Consider the following 16,869-nt stretch of genomic DNA (forward strand, 5'->3'; position numbering starts at 1 on the left):
AAATTTGAACAGGGTGCTTTTTACCCCCTCATCCAAATCGCTGATGAAGATGTTGAACAGTGCGGGCCTGAGGACCGAGCCCTGCGGAACCCCACTGCCCACTTCATTGTGGGCAGGTCAAGTCTTACACACCTCATCTCCCTTATGATCAGGTAACTTGCCACCTGAATAAGAGAGAGGAGGTTGATACCGTATACCTTGACTTCCAAAAAGCCTTTGATCTGGTATCCCATAATGTTCTCACAAGAAAAATGGAGGATTGTGGGCTTAACTGTGAGACAGTTAGGCGGGTAGGAAGCTGGCTGCGGGGTAGGACTCGGAGAGTTCTAATGAACGGATCTGAGCCGTCCTGGCAAGAAGTGGCCAGTGCTGTCCCTCAAGGGTTGGTGCTTGGTCAAGTGCTTTTCAACTTCTTTATCAATGATTTGGATGTGGGGGTGAAGAGCTCACTGGCCAAGTTCACGGATGACACCAAGTTATGGGGAAGTGTGGTCACACTTGAAGATAGGCTGCAGAGACAGGCAGACCTAGACAGGCTTGCAAGTTGGGCAGACTGGAACCAGATGAAGTCCAACACTGAGACGTGTAAAGTGCCCCACCTAGGGATGAACAATCCTTAACACACCCACTGGCTTGGCAGAGCCAAGCTGACCAGCACCACGAATGAAAGGAACCTGGGGATAATAACTGGCCACAGCATGAATATGAGCTGGCAATGCAACGCTGTAGCCAGCAGGGCAAATAATACTCTGGCATGCATCAATTGATGCATCTCCAGCAGAACCAAGAAGTGATTCTTCTGCTCTACTTGGCATTGGTGAGGCCACAGCTCAAGTACTGTGTCCAGTTCTGGGTGCTGCAATTTAACAAGGACGTGGCAAAACTCGAGAGAGTCTAGAGAAGGCCACCCGTATGATCAGAGACTTGTATGGCAAGCCATACAAGGATAGGTTGAGGGACCTGGGACTCTTCAGCCTGAAAAAGAGACGACTGAGAGGGGACTTGGTAGCAGCTTACCTCTAAATCAGGGAAATACATCAAGGGCTCAGTGAACAACTGTTCACCAGGGCACCCTTGGGGAAAACCAGGAGTAATGGCCACAAACTCCTGGCAGACTGTTTCAGCTCAACATTAGGAAAAGGTTCTTCACAGTTAGGGTGTCCACTGTAGAATAAACTCCCTCCAGGAGGTGATGAAAATTTCCAGGGTAGGTGACTGCAAGAGGAGACTGGATGGTCACCTTGCTGGGGTCACCTGACCCCAGTTGTGTTTACTGCCCAGTGCAGGGAGCTGGACCCAATGATCTTCAAAAGGTCCCTTCCAGCCTTACAATCTATGAATCAATTAATCTATAAAGTTATGCCTGACAGTAAGTGTGGGGGGAAAAGGGGGCACAGAGGCTGTGTCTGTGTGTGTGGGTGGGGGGAGGGGGAGTGTAGGCAGGGAGGGTGGACAGGCTACAAGGGGGATAATGGGCCATCTCCCCTCGCCCCCGTGCCTCCCTGCTGCAGCAGCTGTGGGGGAAGTAGGGGAATGCAACAAATTTAAGATGACACTCTGATAATTAGATTGTATACATGGAAAATGACAACAAATGTATACACTTTCCATATGTAGAACCTAATTATTGAGGGGTCGTCTTAAAATTCAAAGTCACCTTAGATTCAGGTAAATACAATAAAATAGTGGAACATGGAAGAATAAGGATCCAAGGTTCTGATGCCCATTACTGGGGATTTGTTGGCATTTTATGGGGCATGTGTGGGGTCTAATAAGCAAGGATATTCATTGTTAATAGGCGAGCTGCAAGTTAAACTTCTCTCACAAACATCAGGTAATAAAATTTACCAAAATATCTGTAAGAATTCCCTTCCTGTGATACAAGCAGATCAGCGTGTAGTTTAGAAACAGGAGAGTTGGAATTCACTACTGCATTTAGTAAGGTTTCAGTTCTAAGGAATAGCCATCAAAATCTCCATAGCTTTTGTTGATCATCGCTAGATCTTGGGGAAGATAAACCCCAAGGCACTTAAGCGTAAGCTTGAATGTTGCACTCTGTGCGACACAAAGCACTCCCAGTCCTCACTGATGGTACTAAGAATGGACTGTGCCAAGCACTGCCAGATCTGTCACAAGAGAGACTCATGAGAAAGGAGGGAATCTCTACAACAGGAGGATGCAACAGGATTGGTGTAGGGAGGTAAGAACACAGGACATTTATAGACGTGCTCCGGAAGCGAGGGACGAGAGGGGGGCACTTTAATTAGAGCGCACAGAGCATCATGGGCATCAGCGTCCCAGTGCTGAAAAATGGTGGCAGGAGCACTTTAACTAAAGCTCGTTCAACAAGCTTTAGTTAAAGCACCCCCACTACCATTTTTCAGTGCGGGGACACTGATACACGTGCCACTGAAGTCTGTTGGGGCGTGCTAATTACCATGCTCCAACAGACTTGATTAATCAAGTCTTTTCCAATGCGCTGCAATTATAATGTGTTGGAGCAGCCTTTGCTGCACATCTATAGGCACCCAAAACGTATTAGTTACCTGTCATAGATCTCCTGAAAGATGTCTTTGAAACGTCCATCATATCTCTTCAGAATGGTGTTTTTGGTGCTCATATAGAGAGGCCAGCCCTTAGACAATGCCATCTGGAAAGAACTATGTGCAAAATCCTGGATGGAGCAGTCAAGGTTGTACATTCCCATGGCAACACCACCGCACTCTAAGAGCAAAGTGAGAAAAGGGAATAGTATAAGGGCTAGTTATAAGGGCTAGTTACAGCATTGGCTAAAAAAGGCATGAAAATGAAATTCTTGGTAGGCAGGGCAGGATCCTTCTCGCCCATCTTTTTTTTTAATTTTTATTTTTGCTTAATGCAGTTGTGAGTCTCTGCACTGGCTCCCTTACAAAGTTTCATTGGCATAATTCTTCTAAAATTATTTTCCTGCCACTGGGATCTCCAGAGTACGGAGAACAGGCAACATGGCTCCAGCAAGTATTCTAATTAAGCAACCTAAGACATACAGTTTGTACAAGGGGAGAGGCAGAAGAGGAATGCATTCCCATTCCACGGTCTAGTTTGTTTTTCAAGTATGAACCCAAGAGGAGATCTTCTTGTGGACAGCAATACAGGACAAGCCAACCTTCTAAGGGATACATTAGCATTCCCAATGTCTTGTTTATCCTCAAACAAACAAAAGCTACATGTGACCTCAAGATATGGAAGCACTTGAAGCAGATGGAATGCTGTTTCGCTGTTTTAGAGAGCTCTAGTGGGTTTTTTGCTGAGAAGAACAAGGACATTACAGATTACAAAGTGGGTGGGAAATACAGAGTATAAAGAAAATCACCTAGGCTGCTTGCAGACATTTAAAAAAACAAAAACACCCCCAAAAAACCACAATGCACTTTACCGGAAGCAGCAGCATGTTACTTCAACCTGGCTCTGCAGCATCTGTATAGATCAGGCACTTCAGTAGAGCTTTATGGCACTTTCAATCAGCTGATTCAATCAGCTATTTCTTCCACTTTACTCAGCATTGGTGAGACCACAACTGGAGTACTGCGTTCAGTTCTGGGCATCGCACTTCAACAAAGATGTGGAAAAGCTTGAAAGAGTCCAGAAAAGAGCACCCTGTATAATCAGAGACTTGCAAGGCAAGCCATACAAGGAAAGGCTGAGGGACCTAGGTCTTTTCAGCCTAAAAAAGAGAAGGCTGACAGGGGACTTTGTAGCAGCTTACCACTGCATCAGGGGAGTACATCAAGGACTCAGAGAACAACTGTTCACCAGGGCACCCTTGGGGAAAACCAGCAGTAATGGTCACAAACTCTTGGAAGACAGTTCATGCTTAACAATAGGGAAAACTTCTTCACAGTTAGGGTGTCCAGACTGGAGTAAACTCCCTCCAGAGGTGGTGCAATCACCTACCATGAAAATCTTCAAGACGAGACTGGACAGTCACCTTGCTGGGGTCACCTGCCTAGTGCAGGGGGCTGGACCCGATGATCTTGTGAGGCCCCTTCCAAACTATGAGATAAAAGTGCCAAAAAAGCCCCACTAAAGCACCTGGGTCCAAGTACATGAGCTAGATCTAACTAAGCCTCTTCTGGGCATGCACTGGGCTTGGTGCAGGAACGCACCAGGTTTAAAGTGCCACTATTTTTTTTTAAACGTCTGTAAGCAGCGCTAGTGAACACCATTTACCCCTCAGCTATCTTCTCTTCTGGTCCTTATTCAGCCAAGAGTAGGGTGTGTTTTCTAAGAGTGTTCACACACCCACATCTTTTCAGTTGTGAAATTTTACTAGAGGCTGTTATTATCATGAGTTTGATCAAAATGAATTAAAAAATGAATGAGAAAGGTCTTCCTACTCTTTTTAAAATACTTATGAGATTAAGGTTACTGGGCTTAACACTCTTCCCACCTAAAATGGATGGGAAAAAAATCCCACTGACTTCATTAGTGCAAGATCAGGCCTGATTCCGTCTTCTCAATGAAAGCAGTGGATGGTGATTGGGGCTCTTAGGAATGAAGCTATTCCAGGTTTCTTACTATCAGAATATCTTACAGTTTTAGTCTGTATCTTTAGTGCAGTGTTAGCTCAGGTGATAACCTGGTTCTGCACATCCAGGTTAGATATCACACCGAAGAGCCATAACCAAGTTTTTGCATTCTCACTGGAGGTGTGATCACCTGTAGATTGGGATAGTTCTTTGCACTGTAGTGGGCTGAGATGCTCTATGGTCCTTCCTATGATTTGTTGGGAGAACCTGCCTGCCCTTCTGAGAACAACAGAGAATTGTGGAAAGTCAAGGGTAGACTTTTAGCTCTTGTGTGACTTAGCTTGAATTGTCAGTTTGAAGTGGGTTGGGGACCAGCTCCAGTGAAAATAACACCTAGCCTTTCACCTACTGCTGCAGAAAAGCCAGCTAATAAGGGTGGAAGTGTGATCAAACTTGAGTTAGGTTTTGGGTGCTGATGGGAGTGTGGCTAGCAGCCACACCCAAGCAACAACCTAAGTGTTGTTACAGTGTTGCAGTGAAGACATACATACCTGCTGTCAGCAGTATGGTCAGCTTTAAAGCAAACCTCTTGCTGGCTTAGATGCTAAGCTTACCTGGCCCTGCAGAATAGGGCCTACTGGTCAAAGTATCTTCCAGTAAATATGTAATACAATACCCTCACTATTAGGAGTCATCACCCTAGAAATACAAAATCTTCCTTTGTGGAAGGCAGGCAGTACATAAATTACCTACGTAGCAATAACTGCATTAGCCGATTTTCATTACACTGAGGTCTGGTGGGGAAAAAAAATAGTCAAACCTTTTTGAAACTAAAGCAGATCTGCTCAGGTTGTCTTAAGATGACATTTGCTGCAGATAAAAAGCTAAAAAGTGTTTGAATAGGATTAAATAGCACAAACTTCCATTAGTACCTGCGTAAGCTGGCACCCTGCTTACCCGGCTGATCGCAGAGAGAACAGAATGTGACCGATCACACAGGTCTGACAGAATTCTTTTTATGCAAACCCGCTGCATACAAATATAGGTTGCAAGATGTATGGTTTTACTTTAAGTGTGTGGAGATCTCATAGAATGGTTTTAAATTTATGGCACTGGCAAACAGTCTTCTGTTTATATGATGGCAATCTAAAGGTGGTCTTCATACATGCGGTTGTACCAGCCTGCCTCAGTCACGATGTGTGTGGAAAGACCATCTTATGGGAGTAACAGAAGGAGTTCATTCTCCATGCAGTTTTTAGCCTCTCCATGGACTACAATTAGTGAACTGCACCACAGTAACCTGCTGCAGCAGTTGGGGCAGAAACCCATTAAACTGGCAGTCCACACAGGAGATGAATCCTCTGTTAGATGGCAAAATAAAGCTTCACCTCTACTGAGCTGAAGCTGAGCTAGATTCAAACTGGTAACCTATCAATGAAAGGCTACACAGCCCCTTAAAAATGCTGCAAGTATCCCAACTCTAATATATACTGAAAAGATATAGGGGTGGGGGGGAAGAGAAAGAGGGAAGGGAGAGGTAATATTTTATATACAAAAACATATGGCAACTTAAGTGTTTCTGCCAGTCCAAACATGCAAAAAGAACAGGAAATGATACCTGAATGAATGATGCACATAACACCCTAAAATTTGGCCTTGGTATACACATACATAACAGTATGGAATATATCAAATAAGGACACTTTCCCCCAAATGGTTTCCCAATCAGATTTGAATCTAGGATTTTCTGTCCCACAGCATGTAAGATAGATAAGTAACTAGTAGGAATGACAGGTTCTTATCTTGGACCAGTCCAAAAGATACAAAATTTGTTTGCAAATGGGTTTGTTAGACAAATACCACTTACAATCTCAGCTCTGTGAGATGTTATACATACCTTCAAAGTTATGGACCACATATGTCACTGGTTTACCTCCATCTTTTGGTGTGTAAGTCATTTCTACTTTTCCAGGACCAGGAACCACAAAATCTGTTGCTCTGTACTGTAACAAGGTAGATGGGCAAAAAAAAAAATAAAATTAAAAAAATAATAGTACTAATCAGCTTAGTGATATTACCCAACAGGCAGCTGAACAGCAAAATAAATTCAATACTAAGATTCTCATGAGATGTTTCTTAATTGATATAAGCATTACCCATACCAGAAACATACATCCTAGAGAATAAAAAGACTGTAAAACTTAGTTACAAAAAGAAAAACAAACCCACTGCTGTATCTTCTTTCAAACTGCCCTGGACAAGTGTTGCCATGGTCCTGCCACACATTCTCCTATTAAAACTTTCACTCTCCCACCTAGTTTCCTTGCCAACACTAGCAACTTTTTTGCTCCTTAAACTCTTTTGCAACTTCTTTAGCTCTATGCCTGTTGTCCCCTTTCCCTATTCCCATGGTACTCCTTTTACTTTATTCACTCACTTTGGCAGGTTTCCAGTCTTCTGCCTTAGCATCAGACTGTGCACCTCTATTACACTTTCCACTGCCTCAGTTATACAATGCCTCTGACTTACTTCTTAAAGCTATATAACAAAATATTCTTTTTTCCAAAGCCAAGGCTCAAAGATTTCTTTCTGCTGATAGGGACATAGCTAAAATGGTACAGGGAGATCAGAAGGTTAAGTATGTAAGAAATAAGTACTAGTGCTTAGCATCTATTCATCAAATATGTAGCTATGTTAAACACTTTGCCTCCAGGGATCTTAGGGCACTTTGAAGAGTACAACAGTTCCCATTTCACAGATAGGAATGCTGATGAACGAGATGATGGCACTTTGCATTGCACAGATGTGTATCTGTGCTGGAAAAAATGCCCAGGGCTTGTGAAATAGTCAGGCTTTGCTGCCTCCCAGTGGTCACATTAATTGGACTGTTGAAGAAATCCCCATAAACACTAAAATGTCAGTGTCCATTGACTTCTAACAAAAAAACTTACTACGAAAGTAAAAATGTGGCGGGTTGATTAAAAACAAACAAAAACAAACCCAAAAAACCCACTGGTTTCCATCCTGCTTTTCATCATACATGAAAGACCTACTTATATAATAGAAGCAAATGTGGCTAGTAAGTTGACTACTCTTTCTCTCCCTCAAGAGTCTGACTTATCTCTAGATATTGCCTAAATTTTGATTTTGTGTTCGGGGGACGGGGCATGTGGGAAGAGTGGTTCTGCTGCCAGTGTTTGTGTGTGGTTTGGTCTGCCCAAGTATGACTCCTGCAGGTAAATGGAGTTTTACAAACAGAACATCAGAGGACTCTCACAGATTCATCTTACATCAACTCTTACAGTGTTAAGACTTAACTGAACGCTGGGGAATGCTTTTCTCTACTATCTAATCTGAGGTCTCCAAGTTAACATTTTTCTAGTCTCCCCAAGCAAACCAAGCCTGATTAACTGTATCCAAACAGTATACCTTTTTTTTTCCCTCTCCTTTTTTAAAAGGTACGTAGTCAGAAATGAAAAGGAAGAGTTGTCAAAATGTCTGGTGGAAATAGACATAGCAGAGATTTTGAAACTAAAGTTAGATAATCTGCAAGCTGTTCAGAAAATTGCTCACCACCACTGAGATGGGAAGAAAGGAAAAGATTTGGGGGTCCAGTGCATTTTTTGTAGTCACAGCTGCATTAAGGGTGAAATGAAGTACCTCAGCAGTAGTTGGGAAAGGTATTCTTGCCTCTAGGGTGCTGAAGTAGTCAGAATGATTCTAGGAGTTGGAGCATATGCTACTCTTCAGCACCCAACCTCTAGCATGGACCTCTGTATATTATAAAAAAACCCAGAAGTATAGTAATACTCAGGGGTCTTTGTCATGGACCAAGGCAGTATGCTAGGTATCGTAAGAATACTAATTAATGTATGTGGAGAAAGGTGGAAAGTTTACTGTGATCCATAAATCACACATAACAAACACAGGATTATGAGATGTCAGATGTGTTGGGCGTATAGAATTTGTCCCAGTCCTATTCCCTTGGAATCTTCAGTTATACACAGTAACATTTTAAACTAGAAGGACCCTAAAGTAACTCACTTGATCCCCATATGCATGACGGCCAATGACAATGGGTTTCACCCATCCAGTCACCAGCCGAGGGATGTTCTTGCAGATAATAGCTTCCCTGAAGACTGTGCCACCCAGAATGTTACGAATGGTCCCATTGGGAGATTTCCACATTTGTTTCAGCTTGAACTCCTCCACTCTCTTCTCATCAGGGGTTATGGTTGCACACTTGATGCCAACGTTGTACTTCTTTATGGCTTCTGCCGCTTGCACTGTCACTTTGTCATCTGTTGCATCACGATTTTCTATGCCCAAGTCATAGCTACAAGCAAACCCAAAAAAAGAGTAAAGCTTGCTTTATAGACTGACCTGATATTTATGGATTTCTAAATTAAATAAGCTTCCCCCCACCCGCAACAGATCCCAGAGCTCAGTCATAACTGATCTGAAAACTTTTTTTTTTTTTTTTTGCACCGGTCCTGGAAGCACTGCAATATCAGGTCAATGCATGGAGTGGATGGAGCACGCTCCGGTTCCACCACCCAATACCAAAAAGAATCTTCTCAATATAGACCTCCTATGGAGGACATATCAGAGACAATTACCCTGGGGAGCTCGCCTACGTGGTCACACTGCTTCCCCTGCCAGGTAATGCTACCACAAGGATAGGCTAGCGCAGCCCAGCCGAACAGTTCTTCCCTGCATAGCAGCAGGATTTAAACTAGGAGTGAGTACATAGTCTTGACACCACTGTCTTCTTTAAGGATTGTGGCTGTGAGGTTAGGGTAGCTTTAGTTTATGGTAAAGGCTGCCCAGGAGTCCCCATGGCACCAGGGACATACAGATGTGCTGTATCTCCACTTGCCTTGGCCACACACCTCATTCTCAACAAGCTCCACCCGCTTTCTTGGCTCCATTCTCCTCCTGTAACCCATGGCAGCACAAATTAAGTTATGGCTAACTTTGTACTGCTTGAACCTTTTCCAAAGGACTTGCTGCAATGGGGCACTTTGCCAGAGATTATAATGGTGTGAACCAGCTTGATACTTGAGTGGATTTGACTCCCCTGCTGTCAGCTTTTTAAGCCTGGGACTAAGACTTCCCTGACATGACACAACAGGGAGCACAGCAGAACATTAACAGCAAGTGCTGGCAGGCTCTCCACCATGTCGTATCTCAGGAAAACCCACAAATATTTCGTTGAACAGTGAAGGGTTTCATATTTACTAGACTTGCTACTATTCTGTAGCTCTAGAAAAAGGGTGTGTTGCATATTTTGTCCTTGAAGTATAAATAGTTGCATCTCAAACACAGCATGAACGTAGCCATTGTGTTTGGTACCTAACTTGCCCCTTCCTTTTTTAAGAATGAATGCTCTTCTACACACTATGTGCATGTGCAATAAGCTCCAGTGTTTGTCTGCTCAGTCTTGGCACCAGCAAGCAGAAAGTCCTGTTGGGTAAGTGTTCAGTCTTCAGAACAAAACTAAATGGCTCTAGAAGTAGGGGAAAGGTCAGGATCATGGGCTGACTAATGAATATAGCACTGAAAACCTGTTATACAGCTAGACAAACCCTGCATGAATACTGTAGTTACTGGGATGGCAGCAATGTCATTTCACACTGCAGCATTACAACTCAGAAGTCTTACCATGAGCTATACTACTTGCAGACTAGGAAGAACAGGAATTTTTTGTTATGTTATGGTAAAATAAATATTACAGGCAAGACATTCCTTTTTTATTCCTGTCCTCCTCCACCTACACCTGCAAGATCTTTTTCTATAAAAGACTTGCTGCTGCTTATTGTTCTGGGGTGTGGCAGTGAAGGACAGATAGAGTTTAGAAAACTGCCAGAAGTGTGATCTTTTAGTTGCAGGCTACTCAGAACAGGGCCCAGTCCCACAAAAAGGCAGATTTTATTCCCATACACCAGCCTCTCTATGCTATTTCCATTGCCTCAGAGGGTAAACAGACCCCTGGAGAGTTCCCCCAACCATAGCTATGGCATGAAGCCAACTAGGTTAGCCCACTGATGGCCTTTTGAGAAGCCCCCTGTGTTAGGATGTGCTGAAGACAAAACCAGATGCTCTGTGTTCCTATTATTCTAGTCTTGAAAAGTGTCACATAGGTAGCTATCAAGCTGCTCTAGTGATGTAAGCATTATTAGTCCTGGATTTAGAGGGACACAAAGGTGGTTGCCTGTACATCCTCTCTGGACAGGGTGCTACTTCTGTCCCTGTGTCTTCTAAGAGGTATAATGCGGAGATAAGTTTGCATGTTCTTGGGCATAAATAGTTAACTGATATAAGTAGCCCCAGAAAGTGAATGAAAGTGTTCACAGAAGCAGGGTCAGAGGAGATATTCAAGCTTTCCACCAGAAAATAGGTGGTGTCTTTAGGTAGACAACTGAGTCAACCTGAGTCATTTTTCAAGCGGGGCAGAAGTAGGATCCTAGGAGGCGAGAGCTTCATATGTCATCCCCTGCCCCAGTAATTTAAAAGTAAAAAAAAAGCTCCCAACCCATTCTCAGATAAGCTATAAAGACACACCTCTCCCACCCACCCAATATCCACTACATTGTAACGTGTGACTGATTCTTATAACTCTTACTCAAATATTTACTCAAATCTAAAATGATAGATTTGAAGTAGGGGAAAAGAGCCCCTCATCATAGACTAATGTATAAAGCAGGGCAGGGAAGAGAGAGGCAGGCTGACCCAGGGTCAGGGCCAGAGTCACAGCCACAGCCACAGCAGCCTCCTGCTCCACTGGCCCTCTGGCCCCCGCTCCATTACTGTCAGGCACAACTCAATTTTGGCTTGGGCTGGGTTCCCTCCAAGACACAGAGCACAGGAAAACTGTCTCCTGCCTAGCCCATCAGCAACTCCAGCACTGCTGCATAACCCAGCAAGGGCTGAGCTTCCATATGCTGTGCTTTGGGAGGGAACAGAGCCTGAGCAACATCTGACAGTATGGGGTGGAGGGAAAGAGCCAGAGACTGCAAGGGTCGGAAGGGACAGAGATTGTGGTGAGTGCAGGGGGAAGGGTCAGAGGCTTTGGGGGAACTCAGGGCAGGGCATGCCAGTGGCCGGGAGAGGGAGTGCAGGAAGGCGGCAGAGGGAAGAAGGGATGGGTAGAGGGCAACAGGCTCCCCTGACTTCCTCCGCAGCCATCCAGCTGTCCCAGCCAGTGTTTTTACTGCTATAGCAATGGGACAGGGACAAATTCAAAGACAACCCTCTGACAATTAGAGTGTATACCTGGAACATTATAACAAATATATAAATTTTCCATATGTAGAATCTAATCATTGGGGGGGGGGGGGTTGTCTTAAATTCAAGGTCGACTTAGATTTGAGTAAGTGTGGTATATGAGGGTGGTTACCTGTGTACATCCAGATCCACATATGGAAAAATCAGCTTGTCTTTGATCAATTCCCAAATCACCCTGGTCATTTCATCTCCTTGCATTTCCACAACAGACCCTCCATGGATTTTTTTGGACATCTTGAACTAAGTAAGGATTAAAAAGAAAAGAACATATGGCAAGCATATTTAGCCAGGCACACTTCTGTGACATGAACTGAAGAAGCAGAGGTTCCAATAGGGCAAATGCTGACCCTCACAAAGGAAAGAATAAAGAAAGAGAAGAGCACCAGCCCTTGCAAAACCCCATTTTACAGGCAGAATCTGATCTCATCTCACAGACTTTAATGGAGCTGTTTCAGTTTACGCCATTGTATCCATGTAGAAGATTAGACCAAAAAGGTTTGATGTTTATTTCTACCAAGGTCCCTTTACACTGGTGCATCAGTAATTCCCCCACTTTTCAAAGTCTGTGGAGCAATGTAAAAAACCTTCAGTATGAAAGAGATTCATTCCCACAGGCTCTTAACTGTATGAGGCCTCTAACTTATGATGCAGCTGGAGCAAGCAAAAACATGAAGTTATATCCTCATACAAGTGTTACAATTCTACCAGGAAAATTGCCTTTCTTCCAGCAGAAGTGATGTGTGCAAGTATTCGCTTAATTTTTTCCCCCCCAAGGGAAACATGCCCTTCTAGGGAAACATCTTCCAGGTGTCAGACTGGATGATCTCCTTTGTAAGAATTTCTCTTCCAAGAATGAACACTTGTATGCTCCCCTCCTGATCTGGTCTGGAAGGAGAAGGAAGCAGCAAGAATCACCTTGGGCTGAGGGCTTTGCACCCACCTGGACCAGTCTGGAAGGGGAGAGAAGCAGTGAAGCAATGCTTCCCTACCTCTTCCCCAGACCAGGGAGTGCTTGATTCAGGGAACAGGCTGGGGGCTTTGCCCCCCCGTTTCCTCCACTCTGGGGGAGATGAGGGTACTGGCTTTGAAGTGCTTTGCAGGGGAGAAGCTCACCTCATGCAGTACATGCAGAGCTCCACTCTTGCAGCTCAAAGTGCAAGGCTGCACATACAGCTTTGAAATATAAAAGAAAAAGCTGGTGCCCATAGCCCTATCAGGGCCCCCAGTTTGGGGACCTGGCAGGAGACTTTGCTCTGCTATTCCAATCCCCCAGGACTGGGAAGAGTGAAGCAGCCAACTCCCTAACCCTTCTGGGGAAGGTGCAGAGAACAAGGGAGAGAGGACAGCTTCAGGTTGGGTGCCTGTACTGTTTCCTCTCCCAGAACAATTTCTAGCAGGAGAAATGTCTCTGTTTCCTCCACTAGAAATGAACCCCTGTTTGAGGCCTGTGTTCACCTTACTGGCAAAAAACATTTGAATTCCTGGGCTCTATTTCTAGCTCTGGAGGAAGATGGGAAGAGCGTGTGACTGACTGGTGGAAGGAGAGGGGGAAAGTAGTGCCAGCACTTACAATTTGATTGTGGATCTCATCATATTTGGTGTTCCTGTTAAAGTCTCATCTGCCCCAAATGCATCTGATTAGGCAAGAATCAGAATGTTCATGGGGTGGGGACGGGGTGAGAAGGAAAGGCTCAAAAAGCAACACCTCCACCACCACAACATAGGACTATAATGCTTCCCAAAGACTCAAAGGTTAAAAGACATACATGAAGAACTGTATTAAAGGTAGGGGTGGAGGGGAATGTCATGATGGGGAGCAGGAAGAAGGCGGCACACCATGATTTATTTATTTATTTTTAAATACTTGGGTTTAGGATAATATATTATTTCAATAGAGATCACATCAGCATGCTTCTATACACAATGTCACTATGCTTCACGACTGTTTTTAGAGGCAGAGTGGTACAGAAACAGTACAGAACCGTCAAGTTTGTTGTTTTTAAACTAGCTTCAATCCTAATTCTGACTTGAATGCTTTGCTATTGGGTTAAACAAACACTGGAATAGATTTGTTTCTGGAAAACTACAGATGCATCTTCAAAGCATTTAATTCTACCTTCAGATTCAACACTCAGATTTGCACTTTGATCCTTGCCAACAACAAAAATTAACTGAGCACAGACTCTATGCTCTACAATCTCTTAGTTACTGCTTCTTATTAGGCAAGAGCTATGACTTGGCATTTTTTCCCCTTCAAATGAAATCCAATTCTTGTATCTGGTTTTTATTGGTTATTTTAAAGTCCTAAAGTTAGAGAGAAGAAAAACTCAAGGCCCCTGTTCAGTAAAGTTGTGTGTGGGCAGTGTACGTGTTGATGAATAATCCCACCGACTTTGACAAGACTACTCACAACAGTAAATTTGTACAGAGGCATAGATGTTTGCAGGATGAAGCCCTCTATACACTGGTGGGAGGATTAGGGAGGCTGGTCTTCACTTACAGTAGGAAGTCATCATATTAGTAATTCATATTCAGCATTTGTGTGTCCTATTTTGAGATTTTTCTTTAAATTAAAAAAAAAAAAAAAAAAAATAGTGAATTACACTCAAATTTTAACAAACTGTGAAATAGCATCAGAATTGTTCCTAAGCCTGAACTGAGCTTCTCCAGAACCCTCTGGGGTAGGAAAGGGGTGGCATACCACTTTCCAGAGGGGGAAGCACGGGCAGATGGCTAAGTGACATGCTTACAGTCAGAGAGTTCTGGACTAGAACAGAGAACTCCTGATATCAGTCTTGTGCTCCAACCACTAGGCTATGCATCATTAAGATTATTTACTCTCTTTAAAAGAGAGTCTCAAAAAGTGCTGATAATTTGTAGCCTTGTGTTAATAAGCTCATCTTGACACATCAATCTAAATAATACTGATCTGAAACATTCTGTAGTTTTATATATAATGTCCAAAGACGGTCTCTCTGCCAATATTAAATATGCCTGTCTAGTAGTTATTTAAAAACACTATATAAAATGGCCATAACCAATACTTCGGCACAAATCATACTAGCCCATTTATTTAAAAATAAATACCACCCCAGGATCAATATCAGCAGTCAGTGTTAACTAAAGAGCTATATCAACAAAGATACTGCCAGGTGATCTCTGACAACCACTCATGCTTAAAGGAGAAAAAACTATGTCAGCAGGCTACATGACTTCAATACAAGGCCAGGTTCTAGAGCGGTCCCCACAATTCAAAGATGTTTTTCGTTTTGGACAGTATATTTTGCCTAGTACTTTTGATCTGAATTAGCACAGAAAAGGACGCTTTGCATTTGTAGGTTGATGGGAAGACAGAGATAAACTTCCTGGCTAATTTTGCAATGAGGAAGATTGTTTACTAGTTTCCAAAAAAAGTCATTGTAGAAGCAAATCGCCATATTCCGTCTCAAATTCTTTCCACAGAATTTTGAATGGCTGGTGGTCCCTGGCTCCTGTCCTGATAAAACAGACCAATTCAATAAGCTCTTTCATGATGTCCTAAGCCAAGAAAACTTTGCATTGTACAGCAGGAAGCATTTCTTGCAGTGAGAAGAGACAATTTCATGAGCTGATTTTTCACATTTCAGTTTTTGCCAAAGCAAAGAAACAGCACTGCTTCTCTTACCTAGCATAGCTAGATCCCTGTTTGTTGTAAGGCTGTTACTTATTCTAGTGCTAATCAAAAAACTTTCAGGACATCCACGCCAGTGATTTTTATGTCTTCTCCATTACCACCATTTTGTAATGTTCTCAGATCCAAAAGGTCTTTTGGTCACATCTAGCTCCCACGTACTTGCTCTGACACATATCAATAACTGGGGGATATTGTTACTTTTGAAACTTTTGTCAAGTGCAATGCTGATCTAGACCTTTTTTTCACTACATTTTTCAATGTTCTCTGAAATATCTGAAGCCCTCTTACCCAGAAGAATCTGGAAGCTGAATTTTACTCAAGTCTTTTCTAGTTCCTTTTAATTTGGGAACATTGTTGAACATTAATATCCATTTTAAAACATATCTTACCATCTACATATGGTTTTATTTATTTTGTTACTTACAAAATTGCATACAAGATTGGGTAACTTGATTTATGTTACCCTTTGATTTAGTTTTTGCTGTTTGAGATTTTGAAGTTTCTGTACTCCAAGATGGCTACAAAGTGTGAAATCATGAGTTGTACAGCAATGTCCCTGCAAGATTTTTTTTTTTTAAACTGAGCAAGCATAGCATTGCATAATAAGGAAACACTTTTACACTATCCTGCTGCAGCACGAAAAATCTTTTCCCATTTGTCACGGCAGCAGATACATTCATATTTGTATCTTTGTATTAACAGTCACCATTCTCTTCCATTTGTCCACTTCAGAGTCCTACAACAGTTCTTCAGTATTCAAGAAGCATAAGACAGGATTCAGGAAACATGTAAGCATAATAATATTTCCTGTTTGATTAATCTGTAATAAGGTGGGAGCTATTTGCATCCCTATTAGAAAATACAGTAGTTTTACTGTATTACAGACAGATAGTGCTTGTGTTGTATTATTCAGGAGAGACCAGCCAAACGCATGCAGTGAAAACCAGCAACAAAACCCCCCCACACTTCTTTAACATCACTTTCTGCCAAGGTGGACAAATTTACATGATTTAAACTGCCAGCTGAAAAAAAAAAAATCTCAATTTAAAACTTTTTCATCTGTACTTCCATTAATTTTCTCAAGAAAGGTGCACTTACAGTAGTTGACATAACCATTGAAATATGAATATTTAAAGGTAAATGGAGTTTTTGCACAATTTTTTTTTTTGCTGCATGACGTATACAGCAATTGTGTATATTTATTTAAACAATTTATCTATCTTACTATGTTAACATTTTTATTATTTTATTTGGGGTTAAAATATGGTAACTGATATTGCTTATTTGTTAGTAGTTATTTTTTGCTCCTAATTTTGTCAATCTGTTGCATTAGGAAAATACCTGACATCTAACACACATAAAACAACATAAATTTTGTTTTAATAATAAAAAAATAAAAGC

The 16,869-nt window shown here is 42.5% G+C and overlaps 1 protein-coding gene across 1 annotated transcript in view; it reads right to left on the reverse strand.

Annotated features, from left to right (window-relative positions):
• The window catches only part of IDH1 (isocitrate dehydrogenase (NADP(+)) 1, cytosolic), a 34,818-nt gene that overhangs the window by 14,669 nt on the left and 3,280 nt on the right, over positions 1 to 16,869 (reverse strand). The window contains exons 2-5 of the mRNA XM_019554257.1: positions 11,908 to 12,035; positions 8,553 to 8,844; positions 6,406 to 6,511; positions 2,547 to 2,724 (exon numbers count right to left, since the gene is read on the reverse strand). Of these exons, the coding sequence (XP_019409802.1) occupies positions 2,547 to 2,724; positions 6,406 to 6,511; positions 8,553 to 8,844; positions 11,908 to 12,029 (698 nt within the window). The 5' untranslated portion in view covers positions 12,030 to 12,035. The remainder of the gene's footprint in view (positions 1 to 2,546; positions 2,725 to 6,405; positions 6,512 to 8,552; positions 8,845 to 11,907; positions 12,036 to 16,869) is intronic.

This window comes from Crocodylus porosus, unplaced genomic scaffold (assembly GCF_001723895.1).
Source record: "Crocodylus porosus isolate Cpor-Errol unplaced genomic scaffold, CroPor_comp1, whole genome shotgun sequence".
NCBI classification, from domain to species: Eukaryota; Metazoa; Chordata; order Crocodylia; family Crocodylidae; genus Crocodylus; species Crocodylus porosus.